This window comes from Eublepharis macularius, chromosome 12 (assembly GCF_028583425.1).
Source record: "Eublepharis macularius isolate TG4126 chromosome 12, MPM_Emac_v1.0, whole genome shotgun sequence".
Classification (NCBI taxonomy): domain Eukaryota; kingdom Metazoa; phylum Chordata; class Lepidosauria; order Squamata; family Eublepharidae; genus Eublepharis; species Eublepharis macularius.
This window is the reverse complement of record NC_072801.1, coordinates 78,865,350-78,882,433: the sequence shown is the minus strand read 5'-3', so window position 1 is coordinate 78,882,433 and position 17,084 is coordinate 78,865,350. Positions and strand designations below refer to the sequence as shown.

The 17,084-nt window shown below is 49.9% G+C and overlaps 1 protein-coding gene across 1 annotated transcript; it reads left to right on the top strand.

Annotated features, from left to right (window-relative positions):
• The first annotated feature begins 2,328 nt into the window (after nucleotides 1-2,328).
• On the top strand, nucleotides 2,329-15,327 carry GRK1 (G protein-coupled receptor kinase 1). Its single transcript, XM_054995152.1, has 7 exons — nucleotides 2,329-3,018; nucleotides 7,893-8,020; nucleotides 10,224-10,381; nucleotides 12,279-12,362; nucleotides 12,463-12,587; nucleotides 13,926-14,127; nucleotides 15,035-15,327. The coding sequence occupies exons 1-7, from the start codon at nucleotides 2,329-2,331 to the stop codon at nucleotides 15,325-15,327; spliced, it is 1,680 nt and encodes a 559-aa protein (XP_054851127.1).
• The last annotated feature ends 1,757 nt before the right edge of the window (nucleotides 15,328-17,084 follow it).

Here is a 17,084-nt window from a genome sequence, read left to right as displayed (position 1 = left end):
TTTGGGGTTCTTCTGAACGCTGGCCTGCCAGATCCTCTAACCACTAGGCAACACTAACCAGTTGCCTGCATGGCCACAGACCCAATGCCCCATCATTCGGAGCAGTCCCTGATGCCCCAGAGAAGTTGAAGGGCAGGAGGCAGCAATAGCACAAGGGTTAGTGCTCCCCCCTCCATTAATAAATATCCCAACACCTTGGCTGCTTTCACCCATGATGGGGAAAAGCTCTTTTAATTGTCGAGTTTTCTGGTCTGGTCATAACCTGCATGCCCCACATTGTATCTCCAATAGGGTGGCCAGCCTCCAGGTGGGGTTCTTCTGAACTTTTTCCCCAAGACCAGTTGGAAGAGCAGGATAACAAATTGTTTTAATCACGCTGAATCTGCAGGGAAGGAAAACGGATGTCCAGTCACCCAGTTGAGAAGCTGGCCGTGTGGGCATTTTGTCATTTCACACTTCCCAGCCCTGCAGCGTCCTGCATATGTGAGCTGGCCTCTTGCACATCCCACTTTTCTGCTGGTTAAAGGAGACATTTGCACAGAGCTTTAGGCTGCTTTCATGCCCTTTGGATAGTACACTGGAAATCCACTTGCAATTTATTGCTAGAGCGCATTGGAAGTGCATTATCATCATGGGTGAAAGCAGCCAAGGTGTTGGAATATTTATTAATGGAGGGGGGAGCACTCCATGCCAAAGGCATGTTGATCAACCTGGGCAGCAACGTGAACGAGCCCTTAATAAATCTTGATTTGGAAGGGTTTTAGTATTCTGGAATCATCTCCAAAGACCTGCTTTGAGGTCCCTGAATGCTGCTGGCCTGTCTAGGTCAAGAAGGGCATTGGGTCTGTGGCCATGCAGGCAACTGGTTAGTGTTGCCTAGTCTGGGTCAAGAAGGGCTTTCCCCTTCCACCCTTCCTGGCTTCAAAAATTATTTTGTGCTGTTGCTGCCTCCTGCCCTTCTCTGGGGCATCAGGGACTGCTCCGAATGATGGGGCATTGGGTCTGTGGCCATGCAGGCAACTGGTTAGTGTTGCCTAGTGGTTAGAGGATCTGGCAGGCCAGAGTTCAGAAGAACCCCAAACTTGCCAGATGATCGTGGCCCAGTCACTGCCTGACCTATGCCACAGAGGCACACTGCCTGAGCTCCTTGGGGAGAGGGTGGAGGGAAATGTGGTAGAAAGATGAATCATACGAGAAGCTTCCAGCCAAAGAACTGGTGGGTTCAATCAATACATGAAATTTACCACCTTCCCAGGTTCCTCCATAATCTCTCATTTGTCAAGTCACTTCTCCTTCTGGTAGCCCTTTTCTTGGGTTCATACATTCAGTCTATAACTTGCTCTGCCAAGTCATCCTTCCTTCCCCACAGCTTCCCTGCCTTCAAGGATCTCTGCCCAGCCCTCAACCCACCCCACAGATCTGTTGCCCTGAGGGATTCATGTGCACTTTTAATACTCAGCCAAATTGACAATGTGCCCTGCTCTCACAGAAACTGGATTTCAGACATTCCTAGAGATTTGTTCCCTGGGAAGTTGGGATGTTTATGAATGCTCCAGGCTACCACAGAGGCTCAGCCAATCAGAAGCTTCAGCAGTACAAGCCCAATAAATCTGGTCAATGTATATGGAGCCAGGTAGCTACAGACCCACATCAGCTAAAGCAGGGTGGCTGTCCGGGTTTGGATGCATGTGGGTTGAGTCCTGAATGCTTTTGAGCTGGCCTCTGCGCTCTTCCGTTTTGATAGAAGGCTCCGCTGTATTTATGAACAGATGTCCTGGACATTTCTTTTAGCGTGGATTCATTTTAAGCTCTAAATTCTGGTTCAGTTGCTGGCTCTTGCCAAATAACCGTTTTTCATTTTGTTTACCGTAATAGAAACCATACAGATGAGGAATAAAGAGTTAGAACAACAAGATAAAGTGTTAGGTGATCTCTTCAAAACAAGAAAAAGAAGTTGACAGTGTTGTCCTTTAGTATCTTTCTTCGGTTTTCCTTCTCCCTTCCTTCCAGCCAGATGCCGGCCAAAGCCAAGCACTCGCCATAGGGTCACCAGCTCCAGTTTGGGATGTTCCTGGATATTTGGGGGGGTGGAACCTGGAGGGAGTTGGGTTTGGGAAGGGGAGGGACCTCAGAGGGGTAGAGCCCACCCACCAAAGCAGCCATTTTCTCCAGGGGAACTGATTTTTGTGGCCTGGAGATCAGTTATAATTCCAGGTCGGCAACCCCATTTGGCAGTTATTGGAATTGGGCGGCCACTCGTGCCCAGTGACTCTCTGCTCCAATTACTGTCTCCCTCTGCCCCTGCTTTACAGGTGACCCACCTTCACCATGGACATTGGCGGTCTAGAGACGATGGTGGCCAACACGGCCTATGTGTCTGCCCGTGGGGAACTTGGGCCAACTTCTGGGCGGGACAGGCGGTTCCGGGCTAGGCTGAAGCTGCCGCACATCAACCACTGTGAACACCTGAAGGATTCCTTGGACCTGGATTTCGACTACATCTGCGTGAGGCAGCCCATCGGCAAGAAGCTATTCCAACAATTTCTTGAGGAGACAGATGAGTTCAGGCCATCTGCTGGCCTGTGGTCAGACATGGAGAACTATAGCAGGGTGGACGAGTCCGAGAGGCCCCCAAACTCCCAGCAAACCATCAACAAATACTTTGACTCGGCCTCCAAGGAGTTCTGCTCTTTCCTCGAGGAGAAGGCTATCATGAGGGTGAAGGAGGACGCCAAACACGGACACATCGACCTCTTCAAAGAGTCCGAGCAGCACTTGCTGAAGTTCCTGGAGCAGGAGGCCTTTGGCAAGTACAAAGAGAGCCTCTACTTCTGCCGCTTCCTCCAGTTCAAGTGGCTCGAGTCCCAGCACGTGTCAGAGGACTGGTTCCTGGACTTCCGGGTACTGGGGAAAGGGGGTTTCGGGGAGGTGTGCGCCTGCCAGATGCGGGCCACAGGCAAGATGTACGCCAACAAGCGCCTCAACAAGAAGCGACTCAAGAAGCGGCAGGGCTACGAGGTGAAAAGCATACGTTAGAACGCTGTTTTAGAATGTATCTAAATGACCTTATCGTTCCTTCTGCAGGGAGGAGGAGGGAGGCAGCTAATCTGTTATTTTAAATATATCCAAATTCTGGGGTGCAGCAACTCAAATACGGCACAAAAAGGCCGCTATTCTGCCACCAGAAATACATTGTAATTGACATATATTTGCATAATTTGTTCTGGGCCGGTTCCCCCCCCTTTTCCACCAGCCAGCCTGCCTGCCTATATTTCTGTCACACACCTTCTCTGTCATGTATGGCTTTCAAGGCAGCTAACTTGTGTTCAATTAAATAATGAAAATAACCATCAATGGTATCCTACCTGAGCCTGGAGGAATTTCCTGCAGCCCTCGAGAGAATTCTTTCATCTTTAATAGAATTCTCCCGTCTTAAATGGCTCTTCCTGCAATGGAAGAGCCGCCAAAACTCCCGAGGTGGGCAGAAAGCCAACTGGTATGGGAGAACCAACAACCTGATCCTTAAAAAGTGAACCTTTGCCACTCTCCCATTCTTAGCGGTTTTTTTTCCTTTTCGAAACGTAAAAGCCCCAACCCACAGCACTCACTGAAACAAACTTCTCTTGCTGCTCCAACAGAGGCACACCAAAGCCCCGAACTCTTCCCCTGCCGTCTGAAAGGAGCCTCATCCCACCTTGGGGGGGGGGGGGCTGGAGCATAGAGCAGGCACCTCCCAGGGCCAACAGGGCCGGTCCTGTGGGCAGAGGCAGCTCGTCAGCCTGTGGAGCTTCCACGGTCAAGAACAGCACCGTGAAAGGGGAGCTGGTGCCGATGGAGCCAAACCGGTGGCCCCAGCCAATGCTGGAGTCGCTGGACCTCCACGGCTGCGCACCTGCTTCTCGTGCGGAAGGGCCCTGGCTCAAGTCCTTTGCAGCATTTCCCGTTCAAGGTGTTGGGGAAACCCTGCCCTGCCTTAGACCCCAGAGAGCTGTTCCCTCTCGGACAAGACCAGAGAGATGCACCCCCCCCCCGGTCATGTGAACGCAGCCCTAGATGCATTTCATCGATAATGAGGTTGGGGTGATGCCCTGTGAGGAGATGTGTGTGAAAATGATCGGGAGTGACTTGTCTGTGATTAGAAGCTGAAGCCTCTGGTATGCAAAGCTAGCGCTTGAGGCCTAGAAACCTGTACAGCTTTTCTTTTGAGGATTATGAAGGCCCTGGCTGGCTACCAAGCCAGGCTTTTGATTAGCTGAGAGCCCTGCGTATCTCACTACTGGAAGACTATATTCAACAGGTAAAGACTGCCTTGCTGGCCCCCTTTATCTCGCCTCCAACATTTCGCCCATGAAAACAGAGCCACACATGCGCATATAAGCAGAGACCAACCCATCCACTTAATGGTCTCGTTTCTGGAGAGATCCAGAAAGACGACAACGTCCAACAACTCAGACTGGCCAAATGGTCAGCAGGCTGCCCTAAAAGTCCCACATAGGGACTCAATTGGAATGCTGTGTGCACAACGGAGGGGCAACCTTTGAGCTACCTTCCCCTTCCGAATCTCGCTCCCTCTTGCCCTCTGTAGCCTGCAGTCCTTGTCTCAGGGCTGCTGCAGCACCTTGCCAGGTACATGTGGGCAAGGAGGAAGGAAGGAAGGAGGAGCCGCGAAGGCCTGTTTTACTGCATACACCGGTTTTGTTATCAGATGTGCACAGAGCCAATAGGAGGGCAGACTTATTTCCTTACTGATCTGGGCCACTCACCCCCCCTCCCCGTCCCAGGACTGGATTGCACAGCCGTTGGGGCCTACCTAAATCTTTCTGATTGTGATTGTGATATCAAGGAACTGCGTGCCTGTAGTTTTGCAGTGTAGCAACTGTGCATACGGTTGCCGACTGTGGGTTGGGAAATTCCTGGTGATTTGGGGGTGGAGCCTGAGGAGGGAACTCGGTGGGGTATAATGCCATACAGTCTAGCCTCCAAAGCAGCCGTTTTCTCCAGGTCCAGAGGAGTAAGCCGTGTTAGTCTGTAGTGGCAAAATAGAAGAGTCCAGTAGAACCTTTAAGACTAACCAACTTTACTGTAGCTTAAGCTTTCGAGAACCACAGCTCTCTTCATCAGATGCATCTGATGAAGAGAGCTGTGGTTCTCAAAAGCTTATGCTACAAAACATTGGTTAGTCTTAAAAGTGCTACTGGACTCTTTTCTGTTTTCTCCGGGGGAACTGATATCTGTAGTTTGGAGATGAGCTGAAATTCCAGGAGATCTCCAGGTTCCTCCTGGAGGATGGCAGCTCTAGCAGTGTGCCCTTTCCATTCTGGGAAGGCATCGCTATGTGGTCCATGTGCATAGCCAGCCGACTTCCCCCTACCCCCCCCCGCCCACATACACTAGCCGGGCTAACCCAACCCTTTTCCTCTCCTGGAATTATTTCCAGCCTGAGAAAATTAGCCGTTTTAATCCCTCGGCTAAAAGAAGCTTGCGACTTAACTGCTGACGGCCCCAGGCAGTGGCTCTTGCAAAGAAGGTGTCAGAGTACATCAGTGTCAAGGCTTCCCAAACTGGGCGGGTGGCAGGATCAGGAGGGGGCAGCCTGGTTTGGGATGCTAGCAGTTCTCCTGTTGGGAGACGCGTGGTGGGTGCTGCACCCATAGAGACCTCTCTCTGGTATGTTTGCTGTGACAGCCCTAGATCCATGCTTGTGCGTGATTAATGTGCCTGATCCCAGAGAAAGTGAAAAAAGTCGACTTCCTTTCATTCCTATACAAGTGCCACTGCTGCTGTGCAGGCCCTGTCTTTATTAAACTTGTGTAGTTTCTCTGTTCAGAGTTCAACCCCGGAACCCCTTGTTTAAGGCTCAGAGTCACTAGCTCATCGCAAAGTGGTTTCCTTTCATATCTAACAGTTGTGTTGAAGAAGAGATGGGTGGCTCGTCCTCTCGTATTGTGGCACGGATGGGAACAGTGGGCCCCCAGATATATCAAAATACATCGGAATTATTTGAATAGCCGTGAAGAGACTTGAAAGGGATTGGGTTGGGTTTCCCTGTATCAGCGGGAGGTGCAGAGTTGTGTTATCTAACTTTGCTCTGAAGCTTTAAAGAACAGCAGTTTTGAGGACAACCTTATAGGGAGGCAGGTCTGTGTTACCCTGCCCTGGCCCTTTATCCTGCATAGGCTGCTGCCTCCCTAGGTGATATGATTCTACTGTGTGCAGAATGCAATACTGTGATCCTGGTACAGAATTCCTTATTTTGAAAATCTGATTTTTCTATTTTAGGAAAAGAAATGTATACACCCGAAAAACTGCAAAGCACTGACTGTATATCAGTAATATTCCCTAATTCGCTTTAGGAGGCTGAATTTCCTGAATTCCTTAATAATTCCCTAATATTCCATGAATTCCCTAAAATTCCCTGATTTCCCTTTAGGAGGCTGAATTCCCTAATATTCCCTGAATTCTCTTTAGGAGGCTGAATTCTCTGAATTCCTTAATATTCCCTAATCCCTGAATTCCCTAATATTCCCTGAATTCTCTTTAGGAGGCTGAATTCTCTGAATTCCTTAATATTCCCTAATCCCTGAATTCCCTAATATTCCCTGAATTCTCTTTAGGAGGCTGAATTCTCTGAATTCCTTAATATTCCCTAATCCCTGAATTCCCTAATATTCCCTAAATTCCCTAATATTCCCTGAATTCTCTAATATTCCCTGAATTCTTTTTAGGAGGCTGTTGCTCGGATGTAGATCCCCAATTGACCTGCAGAAGGTCCCAGGTTCGATCCCAGGTAGTAGGTAATGTGAAAGGCCTCTGCCTGGCACCCTGGAGAGCTGCTGCCAGCCTAAGTGGCCAGTACTGATTTTGATGGCCTGATTCAATAGCCCTGTTCACAAGTTACAACAAACTCATGCACAATCTATCTACAGTATAACCTTGATTTTTCTTTATACCCATGTTGATTAGTTCTCATGTTACATCCAACACATGTACATCTGAACATGTAGTTTAAAGCCCCACATTTAAGGCGGCACTGGTCCCTACTTTCATTTTTAAAGTGTGTGTTGGCTCTTTCTTGCAATCAGGTGTAGACATGTACAAGCAAGTTGTACGTGTAACATGTAGACAGGTCTAGTACACGGCAGCTTCATGTGTTCAGAAGAGGGCGATGGAGTGCCAAATAAAAAATTCTAGCGGTCCAGGGAGTGGAATTGATGCCTTTTTGTCTGCCCCACACAATGGCTAGCAGAAGAGAATGAGTTATGCCAGACAGAGTTGCCAACCTCCAGGTGGGGCCTGTAGACGCCCCCCCCCCCCGAATTAAAGATCAGTTCATCTGGAGAAAATGGCTGTTTTGGATGGCGGACTTGATAGTTTAATACCTGGCTGAGGTTCCTCCCCTCCTCAAACCCTGCCCTTCCTATTATTATTGTTGTTTATTTATAGTTTGCCTTTCTCACTGAGATCCAAGGCAGATTACATGCTGCAAGTGAATACAATATAATCAATAATTTGGACATTTTAATAATTAAGATATCACAGTAAAAATACAATATGATCAACAGTTGGAACATTCAGTGAAAACAGAATATTATAAGATATAGTAGCCACAAATTTGAAAACTAGCATAAAGCCAAAATGCATAACAACAACAACAACAACAACCAATTTATATACCACCCTTCAAGACAACTTAATGCCCACTCAGAGTGGTTTACAAAGTGTGTTATCATTATCCCCACAACAATCCCCCTGTGAGATGGGTGGGGCTGAGAGAGCTCTGACAGAGCTCTGACTGACCCAAGGTCACCCAACTGGCTTCAAGTGGAGGAGTGGGGAATCAAACTCGGCTCTCCAGGTTAGAGACTCACGACATCTCACTCATTCTCTTCCAGGGGGCGATTATGGAGCAGAGAATCTTGGCCAAAGTCCACAGCCGCTTCATCGTCACTTTGGCCTATGCCTTCCAGACCAAGCACGATCTCTGCCTCGTCATGACGCTGATGAACGGAGGAGACCTCAGGTGAGAGGCCTGCTCCAGAGCACCAGGCGCCCCGAATCCTCTTGCACAGGGGCCTTGGGCTGCTGACCGTCCAGCCGGCTGGGTCCAGCAGTCTCATTCAGATCCATACGTCAAATGCAACCTCCCTGTTGCCGCAAGTGGGAGAGGTGCCCTGCTGGTTCAGAACAGAGCCCCCCTGAGCCAGGCATCCCACTTCCTAAAGCAGGGGTCCCCAACCCCCGGGCCGTGGACTGGTCCTGGTCCGTGGCCTGTTAGCCACCGGGCCATACAGGAGGTGAGTGGCGGGCGAGCGCAGAGCCAGCTGCAGGGAGCAGGCGAGGTAGGCGGTCGCCGTCTCGGGAGGGGTGGCTGCGCCTTGCCTGCGCCTCGCCTGGCCGGCCCTGCACTTTTCATTAGAAATATCACCTCGCCTGGCTGGCTGACTCCTATCATGCCTCTGGGTCTCTCCCCCACCCCGGTCCGTGGAAAAACTGTCTTCCACGAAACCGGTCCCTGGTGCCAAAAAGGTTGGGGGCCGCTGTCCTAAAGCAACTGTAGGCCAGAGGTTTCCGGGGAGCCCACAGGCAGGCCAGGAGAGCAAAGGCCCCGGCTCTTGCCCCTCCCGGCCACTGATGAGGCTGTCAAGTCAGAATCTCTTTGGATGCCCCTTAAGCTCCCTGGAACAGCTCCCCCCCCGCCCCCGAAATTACTCTTCCTTCTGCTTGCACAGCCAGCCAGCCCCCCCCCCCCTGCCTCTGGGCCCTGGCTAGCGGTCCGCCACCTCCCGTTTTCTCTGGCCTCTTAATGGCTCCTCTGACCCGCTGGCTCTTCCTTCCTTCCTATCTGGCCCCCTTTCCATGCCTTCCTGGCCACCCCAGCGGCAGCGTACTGCTTCTCTGCAGTGTGTGAGTGCCTTGCCTGCACCCTAACTGCACACTCCATCTCTACATTTCCCAAAACTGTTCTTTCCTTCTTTCCCCTTGACCGGAACTGTAGAGCCAAAATGGGATTTCTCAGTATTATCTGCTTCCAAAAACCTAAATAGTCTCCTGATTAATTTTCTACAGTGCTTGCAATTAACGATGCCGCCATTTATTTTTTTTGCCTGTAAATGCCATATATTTTCCAACCTAACACTCGAGGGGACTTGCTGAGCTACAGCAAGAGGGCAACATGGGGGGACCCCCAACAGGACTCTGGGACTGATGGTGCCCCTGCCGATTGGCTTGGTTTTTGTCTGCCTGTTCTCTGACAGATGGCATTTCCCCAAGTGCAAATTCAGCCAGCAGCTGAGGGTGGAGAATGGTGGGCCTGGATTCCCTTTGCCTCTCTCAAAGAGGGAACTAGGAGGCCCCGATCTCTTTGCTGCCTCTGCCCCCCATGTGCACCTTGCCTACCAAAAAAGGAAAGCATTTGAGTCCAGTAGCACCTTTAAGACTAACCAACTTTATTGTAGCATAAGCTTTCAAGAGCCACAGCTCTCTTCATCAGATGCATCATCAGCTTTCAAGAACCACAGCTCTCTTCGTCAGATGCATTTCTTCATCAGATGCATCTGACGAAGAGAGCTGTGGTTCTCGAAAGCTTATACTACAATAAAGTTGGTTAGTCTTAAAGGTGCTACTGGACTCTTTACTATTTTGCAACTACAGACTAATATGGCTAACTCCTCTGGATCTAGGATACATTTGAGGGGGCCACACTTGGCTCTGGAGTCCCCAGTTCATACTCTCTCATGTAAAGTATACACGTTGGCATTCAACATGTTGTTTTCATATTTTAACATTTAAAAGCTAGTTTATGCCCTCCCGAGTCTCTCCCCCCCCCCCATTTTATTTTAAAAGCCAGCTCTGAGAATTTTTGAAATTTGGGTGGGAATTTTGAAAACTCTCATTCTGCCTCTGTATGGAAACATCTGCTTCAGAATAGATCCAGAGGAATTAGCCATGTTAGTCTGTAGTTGCAAAATAGTAAAGAGTCTAGTAACATTTTTAAGACTAACCAATTTTATTGTAGCATAAGCTTTCGAGAATCACAGCTCTCTTCGTCAGATGCATTGCCAGCTTTCAAGAACCACAGCTCTCTTCGTCAGATGCATCTGATGATGCATCTGATGAAGGGAGCTGTGGTTCTCGAAAGCTTATGCTACAATAAAGTTGGTTAGTCTTAAAGGTGCTACTGGACTCTTTACTATTCTGCTTCAGAATTCCATCTTCCTCCCCAGGTACCATATATATAACGTGGATGAAAATAACCCTGGCTTTGAGGAATCCCGGGCGATCTTCTACACGGCCCAGATTATTTGTGGCCTGGAGCATCTTCACCAAAACCGCATCGTCTACCGGGACCTCAAGCCAGAGAACGTCTTGCTGGATGATGCAGGTAGAAACCCAAATGTTAGGCTTCACAAACACCACCATGTTGTTCTTGTCTGAGGAGCAAAGGTCCAGGTTTGGCAGCTGATCAGGAAAGAATCCTAAACGGGCAAGGCTGCCGCATGAAATGTTAAAATGTGCTCATGCAAACATACGAAGCTGCCACGTACTGAGTCAGACCCTCCGTTCAGCCAGGTAAGTGTTGTCTGCTCAGACGGGCAGGTGCGCTCCAGGGGCTCAGGCAGCATTCTTTCCACTTCACCTGCTGCCTGGTCCTTTTAACTAGAGATGTCAGGGGCTGTTGAACCTGGGACCCTCTGATGCTCTTCCACTGAGCCCTCTCAGGTCCGCTTCTGTGCCTCTAGCAACAGCTTATCTGCAAGATTCGGGTCCAGTAGCACCGTAAAGACCAACTTGATTTCCACGCTTTCAAGAATCAGAGCTCCTTTCATCAGAAAGCTCCTGCCCTGGAAATCTAGTTGGTCTTTAAGGTGCTACTGGACCCGAATCTTGCTTTTCTGCAGCGGACCATCAGAAACCATCTTCATGGAAGGCACCACATTCTACGTATCTGCAGAAACCTTCCAGTGCAGCTCTTCATGGCACGAAGATATGCACTCTTACTTATTAAAGTCTGCACAGGAGCAAGAGTGTGTAAAAATGCTGGCAACGCCGCAGCTGAAGCAAGATTCAAGAAGACCAGTTGCACACCTTATAAACCAACAGCTGAAATTGTTCTTCAGTCTCTTGCACTCCAAGCACAACGCTGAAACTTGTGGTCCTTTGGCTAAAGTGGCATTTCATTGGAACACATCTATGTTGTGTGTCAGGTCTCCAGCCAAGCAACTGCTATGGGGGGTGGCATAATGGGGGGGCTGATGACCTACAAGTGATCTGCTCACCCCCACCCCCACCCGTGATGGACTCTGTGGAGGGAGCTTGGCAGGAATTGGAGCTTCCTTGGACTCTGTGGAGGGAGCTTGGCAGGGTCAGAAGCAGTGCCGGGTGGGGTGACAAATTCCTTGAACCTGCCTTAGTTGCAAGCAACCCCTCCCTCCCAAAGTCTGTATTCTGACATTAGTTGCCAGTTGATGCCCTGCCTCGGGGCCTTGCCAGACATTTATTTTTAAAAACTGAAAATAATCTGAGGCATTGTGCTGGCACCGTTCATATGACTGACAGTGAATAAAAACAGAACTCTCTTTTGAGCGGAACTCCAAAATAGCATTGGGGGGGGGGGGCGGTGCCACAATCTCATGGGGACTGACTGGTGGATTAATTTTTACAGAATTCCTAGTTATGAAGAAGGTTGAATTCGGAGGAGGGGGTTTGAAGGAGTAATATTTTCCCTTTGGCCAATGAAATGCAAGATTGCCTTCCAGGTTTTTTTGTACTATAGAATCTTTTAAAAATCCGATTGGGCAATCTGAGATGAGGTCCACTTTCTGCATTATTGCAGTCATTGCATCAGCGGGTTCAGAACCGACCATCTCAGTTGTTCAAGATATCCAATGGCCTGCCTGAGGAGGTCAGAAGAGGGCCCCCCCCTCTCCTGGCTTTCCGCAAACGATGCAAAACCGAATGATTCAAAAAGGCTTTTTACTCAGATAGGAGGGCTGTATTGTAGGGAGGGGCTCAGACGATCCGCGAATGAGTTAGGAACCAGAGACCTCACCGCTGTGTTGTACTGGATTCCTAGTATGTCTTTGTGAACTTGTATCTATTTGCCCTATGGCATTGTTTATGGAAATCTTCCTGCTAATCTCACCCTGTGTAATCCGCCTTGAGTCCCAGTGAGAAAGGTGGACTATAAAGGACATAAACAAACAAACAAACAAATAAAATGATAAAAGTCCTTTTCATATTCAATAACCAAGCCTTTCTCCCTCCCTCCCTCCACCCAGGACATGTTCGAATTTCGGATTTAGGCTTGGCAACAGAAATACCAGAAGGGCAAGAGAAGACCAAAGGGTTTGCAGGCACACCGGGTGAGTATTTGGGGAGGGGGCTATTGGGGGAAACCTGGGGGAAACATTCCCCGTCCGTCCGGGCACCAATTCTGCTTCCGCCCCTCTCCCCCTCCTGCAGGATTTATGGCTCCAGAGATGCTGAAGGGGGAAGAGTATGACTCCAGCGTGGACTACTTTACTTTGGGAGTGACTCTCTTTGAAATGATCGCAGCGAAAGGACCTTTCCGGAGCAGGGGGGAGAAGGTATGGCCCCGACCCTCTGCAACGTGCTGCCTGCCCTGTGCTGATCCAGATGCATGTCCAGAAGAGCCAGCAAGCGGCATCCGTGTGCCAGCCCGTCTTCTGATGGGTGGGGGGTCAACAGCACTTAGGTGTCTGGGGGAGGCCAAGGTTGTGGATGGCCCTACACCTGGAAGCAGGAGCCCCTTTTTTTGGCTGGGTGCTGGAGTTAGAAACTGGAGCCAGATGTGATTTGCCAAGGAAGGACAGAAAGCCTGGCTAAGCCACAGGTTTTAGTGCTGTGTGCCTATTACAGGGGGCCAATGTCCCATGCCCTTCCAGTCCTGCCAGACCAGGTCTTGGCCTCAGACTATTATTGTTGTTGTTGTTGTTAGTCCAAGGTTGATTACACAGCACAGGTGAAAATACAGTATAATCATAAACTAGGACTTTTAAATCACAACATTACCGTTCTCTCCCCCTTCCCCAATCACATGACAACAGCTCATCACAGGTTGCCCTGCTGTCCTTAATGGAACCCCAAATCTACCAGCTGCCAAGAACATAACCGGTGATTAATCTGGGAGAGGGGGGTGGGAATAGAAACGCCCTTCCCCCTAACGTTTGTGACAGTTTCCCTTAGCTACTGTTTTTAGAAAGTTGGTGGGTGGGCCAAAATGTCTGAAGATTTTAAAATAGTAGTTGGCCAGCGCTCTATTAAAGGATGTTCTACAAGCCTTGAAGATTTTTTTCAAAAAAGAGATCCAAAGGAGTCAGCTGTGTTAGTCTGTAGTTGCAAAATAGTAAAGAGTCCAGTAGCACCTTTAAGACTAACCAACTTTATTGCAGCATAAGCTTTTGAGAAACACAGCTCTCTTCGTCAGATGCATCGTCAGCTTTCAAGAACCACAGCTCTCTTCGTCACATGCATCGATGCATCTGGTTAGTTGGTTAGTCTTAAAGGAGCTGCTGGACACTTTACTATTTTTAAAAAGAGAAATCTTTCATGGAGCAAAGCAACAGCTAATTATTATTATTACTATTATTATTTATTACATTTCTAACTCGCCCTTCCTACGAATTAGAAATAATATTCAAAAGCAGTTTAAAGGCTGGAATAAAGAAACAGGAAGCAGCAAAAGGCTCAAAATTGTAAAGCAGTTAAGAAAACACAGATAATTGAACCCAGCTCCTGGACCATTAAAAATAATTTAAGATAATAATTTATCCGCAGCCTGGGGACTGTGCATACTAAGAGCCCCCCCCCCTTCCCATTCAAGCACTGGGACAAAGAACCTGTGTGTGCCAGCGGACAGCCCGGGTGGGTGTTCCTGAAGCCCCTCTTTTCCCCATCTGCTGCAGATAGAGAACAAAGAGGTGACACGCCGCATCCTGCACGACCCCCCACTATACACTGAGAAATTCAGTGCCGAGTGCAAATCCTGCTGTGAGGGGCTGTTGGCCAAGGACCCCGCTAAGCGCCTGGTCTTCAAAAACAACACCTGTAATGAACTTAAGAGCCACATCCTCTTCAAAAAAATGAACTGGAGCCGACTTGAGGCAGGTGAGAACCTCTCGTTCCATGAGCCACTTTGCCTGGTGTGGGTGGGAGGAGGGCGCTCCTTTAACTTCCCTCTGCCAGTGCCAAGCTGCTAAGCTGGCAACACCTTGCAACACCTTGGCCCCTCTGCTGATCAAAAGTAAGCTGGAGAAAACAGCCTGCTTTCTTTTGCAAGAGAGGAGATGAACTTTGCAAGAGGTCACTTGCACCTATGTACCTTCTGTACCTCTGTGCTGCCAACAAAACCAGGAGTAGATGTCAGCGCCAAGTATTTTACTGCTGAAGTTAACTACACCTGTAAAGAGGGCATGTGTGTACCCGACACCCATGCTTTAAGCTTGTTCATGTATCTTAGAGGTAAGCGCCCATAATTTTTTCTCTAAGATAGTACAGGAGGTATCCATGTTCTAGAGGAATCTGTCCTCTTTGTGCTGAACAGAAACATCACGGGAAAGAGCAGAGTTGCATTCTGGGATGTCCTTTGAACATGTTTTCTATGGGGTGGTGGTGGGGAAGCAGAGCATGCGAGTCCCACAACCCTTACACACGTCTCGAACACACTCTGCCCTTGTTCAGAAGGTGTGACTCCATTTAAGCTTTGCCAGACTAAAGCAAACTTGTTGTGCAAAGATGGTGTGCTCTGCCCTGGCCAGAGAGTCCACCTATAATTCGAACATAACCGTAACTGTCATCCCTCCCCCCGCCAACAATCTTGGGACCTACAAACAGCCACAGGTGTGAAGAAGCTTGTCCGAGATCTCTGGCCTTCACGGGGTTTCCAAGGGAGAAGCAGCAAGTATTAAACCAGTAGGAACGCTGACCTGCTACGCATGGCATGAGCCTGGCCCCCCCCCGGCCTAACCCCCTCTCCTCTGTCTTTGGCTTCCTCCCCTCCCGGTCTTGTGCTCAGGTTTGCTGGACCCGCCCTTTGTGCCAGACCCCAAGGTGGTCTACGCCAAGGACATTAGTGACGTGGGTGCCTTCTCCACGGTGAAGGGCGTCGTGCTGGAGGACGCAGACAAGGCGTTCTACGAAGAATTCTCCACGGGGAACGTCCCCATCCCCTGGCAGGAGGAAATGGTCGAAATGGGGATCTTTGAGGAGCTGAATGTCTGGGGCCCCAAAGGCTCCGTCCCACAGGATCTGGACCGCAGTGGAGTTCCCGGCGGTGCCGCCAAGTCGGGGACATGCAGCGTCTGCTGAGGAAGAGCAGCAAAGGCCTCCCCAAGAGCCCGAGAGGCTCCTTGCACCTCTGGCACGCGAAGGCCTAGACTCCTGGCATGGTATCTGGCAAGGACGGGCCCTGCCTGGGCCACAATGCCACTCCAGTGGGGTGGGGGGAAGAGACGCGGGATTCCTGGAGCTCTGCCCCCTTCCCCTCACGGACTAGACTCCACGGCCCTCCTGGAACGAACGCCAGCCTCTGCATTCAGTCCTGTTTTTTCATCCTGTCTCCCAGGGTGTGTGTGGAGGGCAGGAGAGCTGAGGCTTCCTGCTCTCCCCAAGTTTCAGCCAACAGGGCGGATCCGTTTGTATTAGTCAGTTTTCCAGACCCAAAGGAAGCGTCCAACCAAAGGCAAGGATCTGAGAGCCCAGCCCCGGGATTCTGCTACTATGGGTGGGGGGAGAGCTGGGAAGCCAAAGCGCCTGGCTGGAGCAGGGGAGGTGACCTTGCGCTTCTCCCGCGGTGGGCAGGGGAAAAGGAAGAAGTCCAAAGGCCCTGGTGCTGGAAGCCTCGTTCTGTGGCCAGTTTCACACTGGAGCACCTCAGCCGGGGCTGGAAAACCTGGTGCTGGTGAACCAAAGGCTTGTATCCTCTTGGCAGTATTATAATTTCTAGAGCACTTCATTACTCTCTTTAATTAATTTCCTCTCCCAGCCTCCCCCCTAGGGAGACAGATCAGGCAGGCAGAGAGATGGGGGAGGACTGGCAAGCAAGCGGAGGCCGCCAGCCAGCAGCCAGAAAGCCCCTCCCGGATCAGGGCTTCTGGCCACCTCCCGGAGTCCTGGCTGGGCCGGCTGTAGATTGCACAGTCTTTGCTGTTCGGTCCAAGAAGGAGGTAGGTTAGCAATTCCCTTTACATTGGAGATTTATATCCAGTAAGAATAAAAAGGTTGCATGCTGCTGTCTCTGAAAAATGCCTCCAACTTCTTACCTCAACACGCTGGGGCACAGGGCTTGATAGCACACGCATGTTTGTGCGCAAAAGGGACCCTCTCTTGGCCTACAGCCGCTTCTTATCACAGCTTCCAAGCATATCTGTAGTCAGGTGCTGCAGCTGCATGCCAAAAGGGCTCTATTGTCAGACTTCTGCGGCACAAACAAGCTACCCACCGAGCTCCACTGCCTTTCCCACACGTCCACTGCAAGGACAGCTACACATGTGCACAGGTGCGTTAAGACAACAAATGAAAACAAATTCCAGTTGACTGTTTTAATCACCCACGCTGGGAAAAACACAAGCATTCCATTATGCGACTGCTGCAAACGCTGCAAAGGCTGGTGTGGGCTCCGTCTCTGCTACGTACACACACACCCTCGCAGTAGCATGGTGTGCAGTTCAGCCTCCTCTCTCTGCTTAAAAAAAGTTTCTAGACTTCAGAGAGGCTCAAAGCCAAGCAGCCTGATGAATGCTCAGAAATGCTTCCTGTTGGATCCCGCAGAGCTCCTTGGCCAAAGAGTGCCTAAAAATCTGCACACCTCGTGTTTAACTCCCCAAATGTATACACGTTGTGTTCTTGCAGCAGAAGATGAACATGGAACGGAATTGTGATTGGCTCTTGCAGTACAGGATGTACACACACACAAACATACGCACACATTCACATTGCGAGAGTGTGGTGCCTCCTGAGGTCATGCTACATACTCAGTGCTGAAGTTCTAAGAATGGATCCTGCGACAAGCAATTTAGTCATAAGAAACACTGGGCAGGGGCAGCGGTTAAGAGCCTACTGGGGTG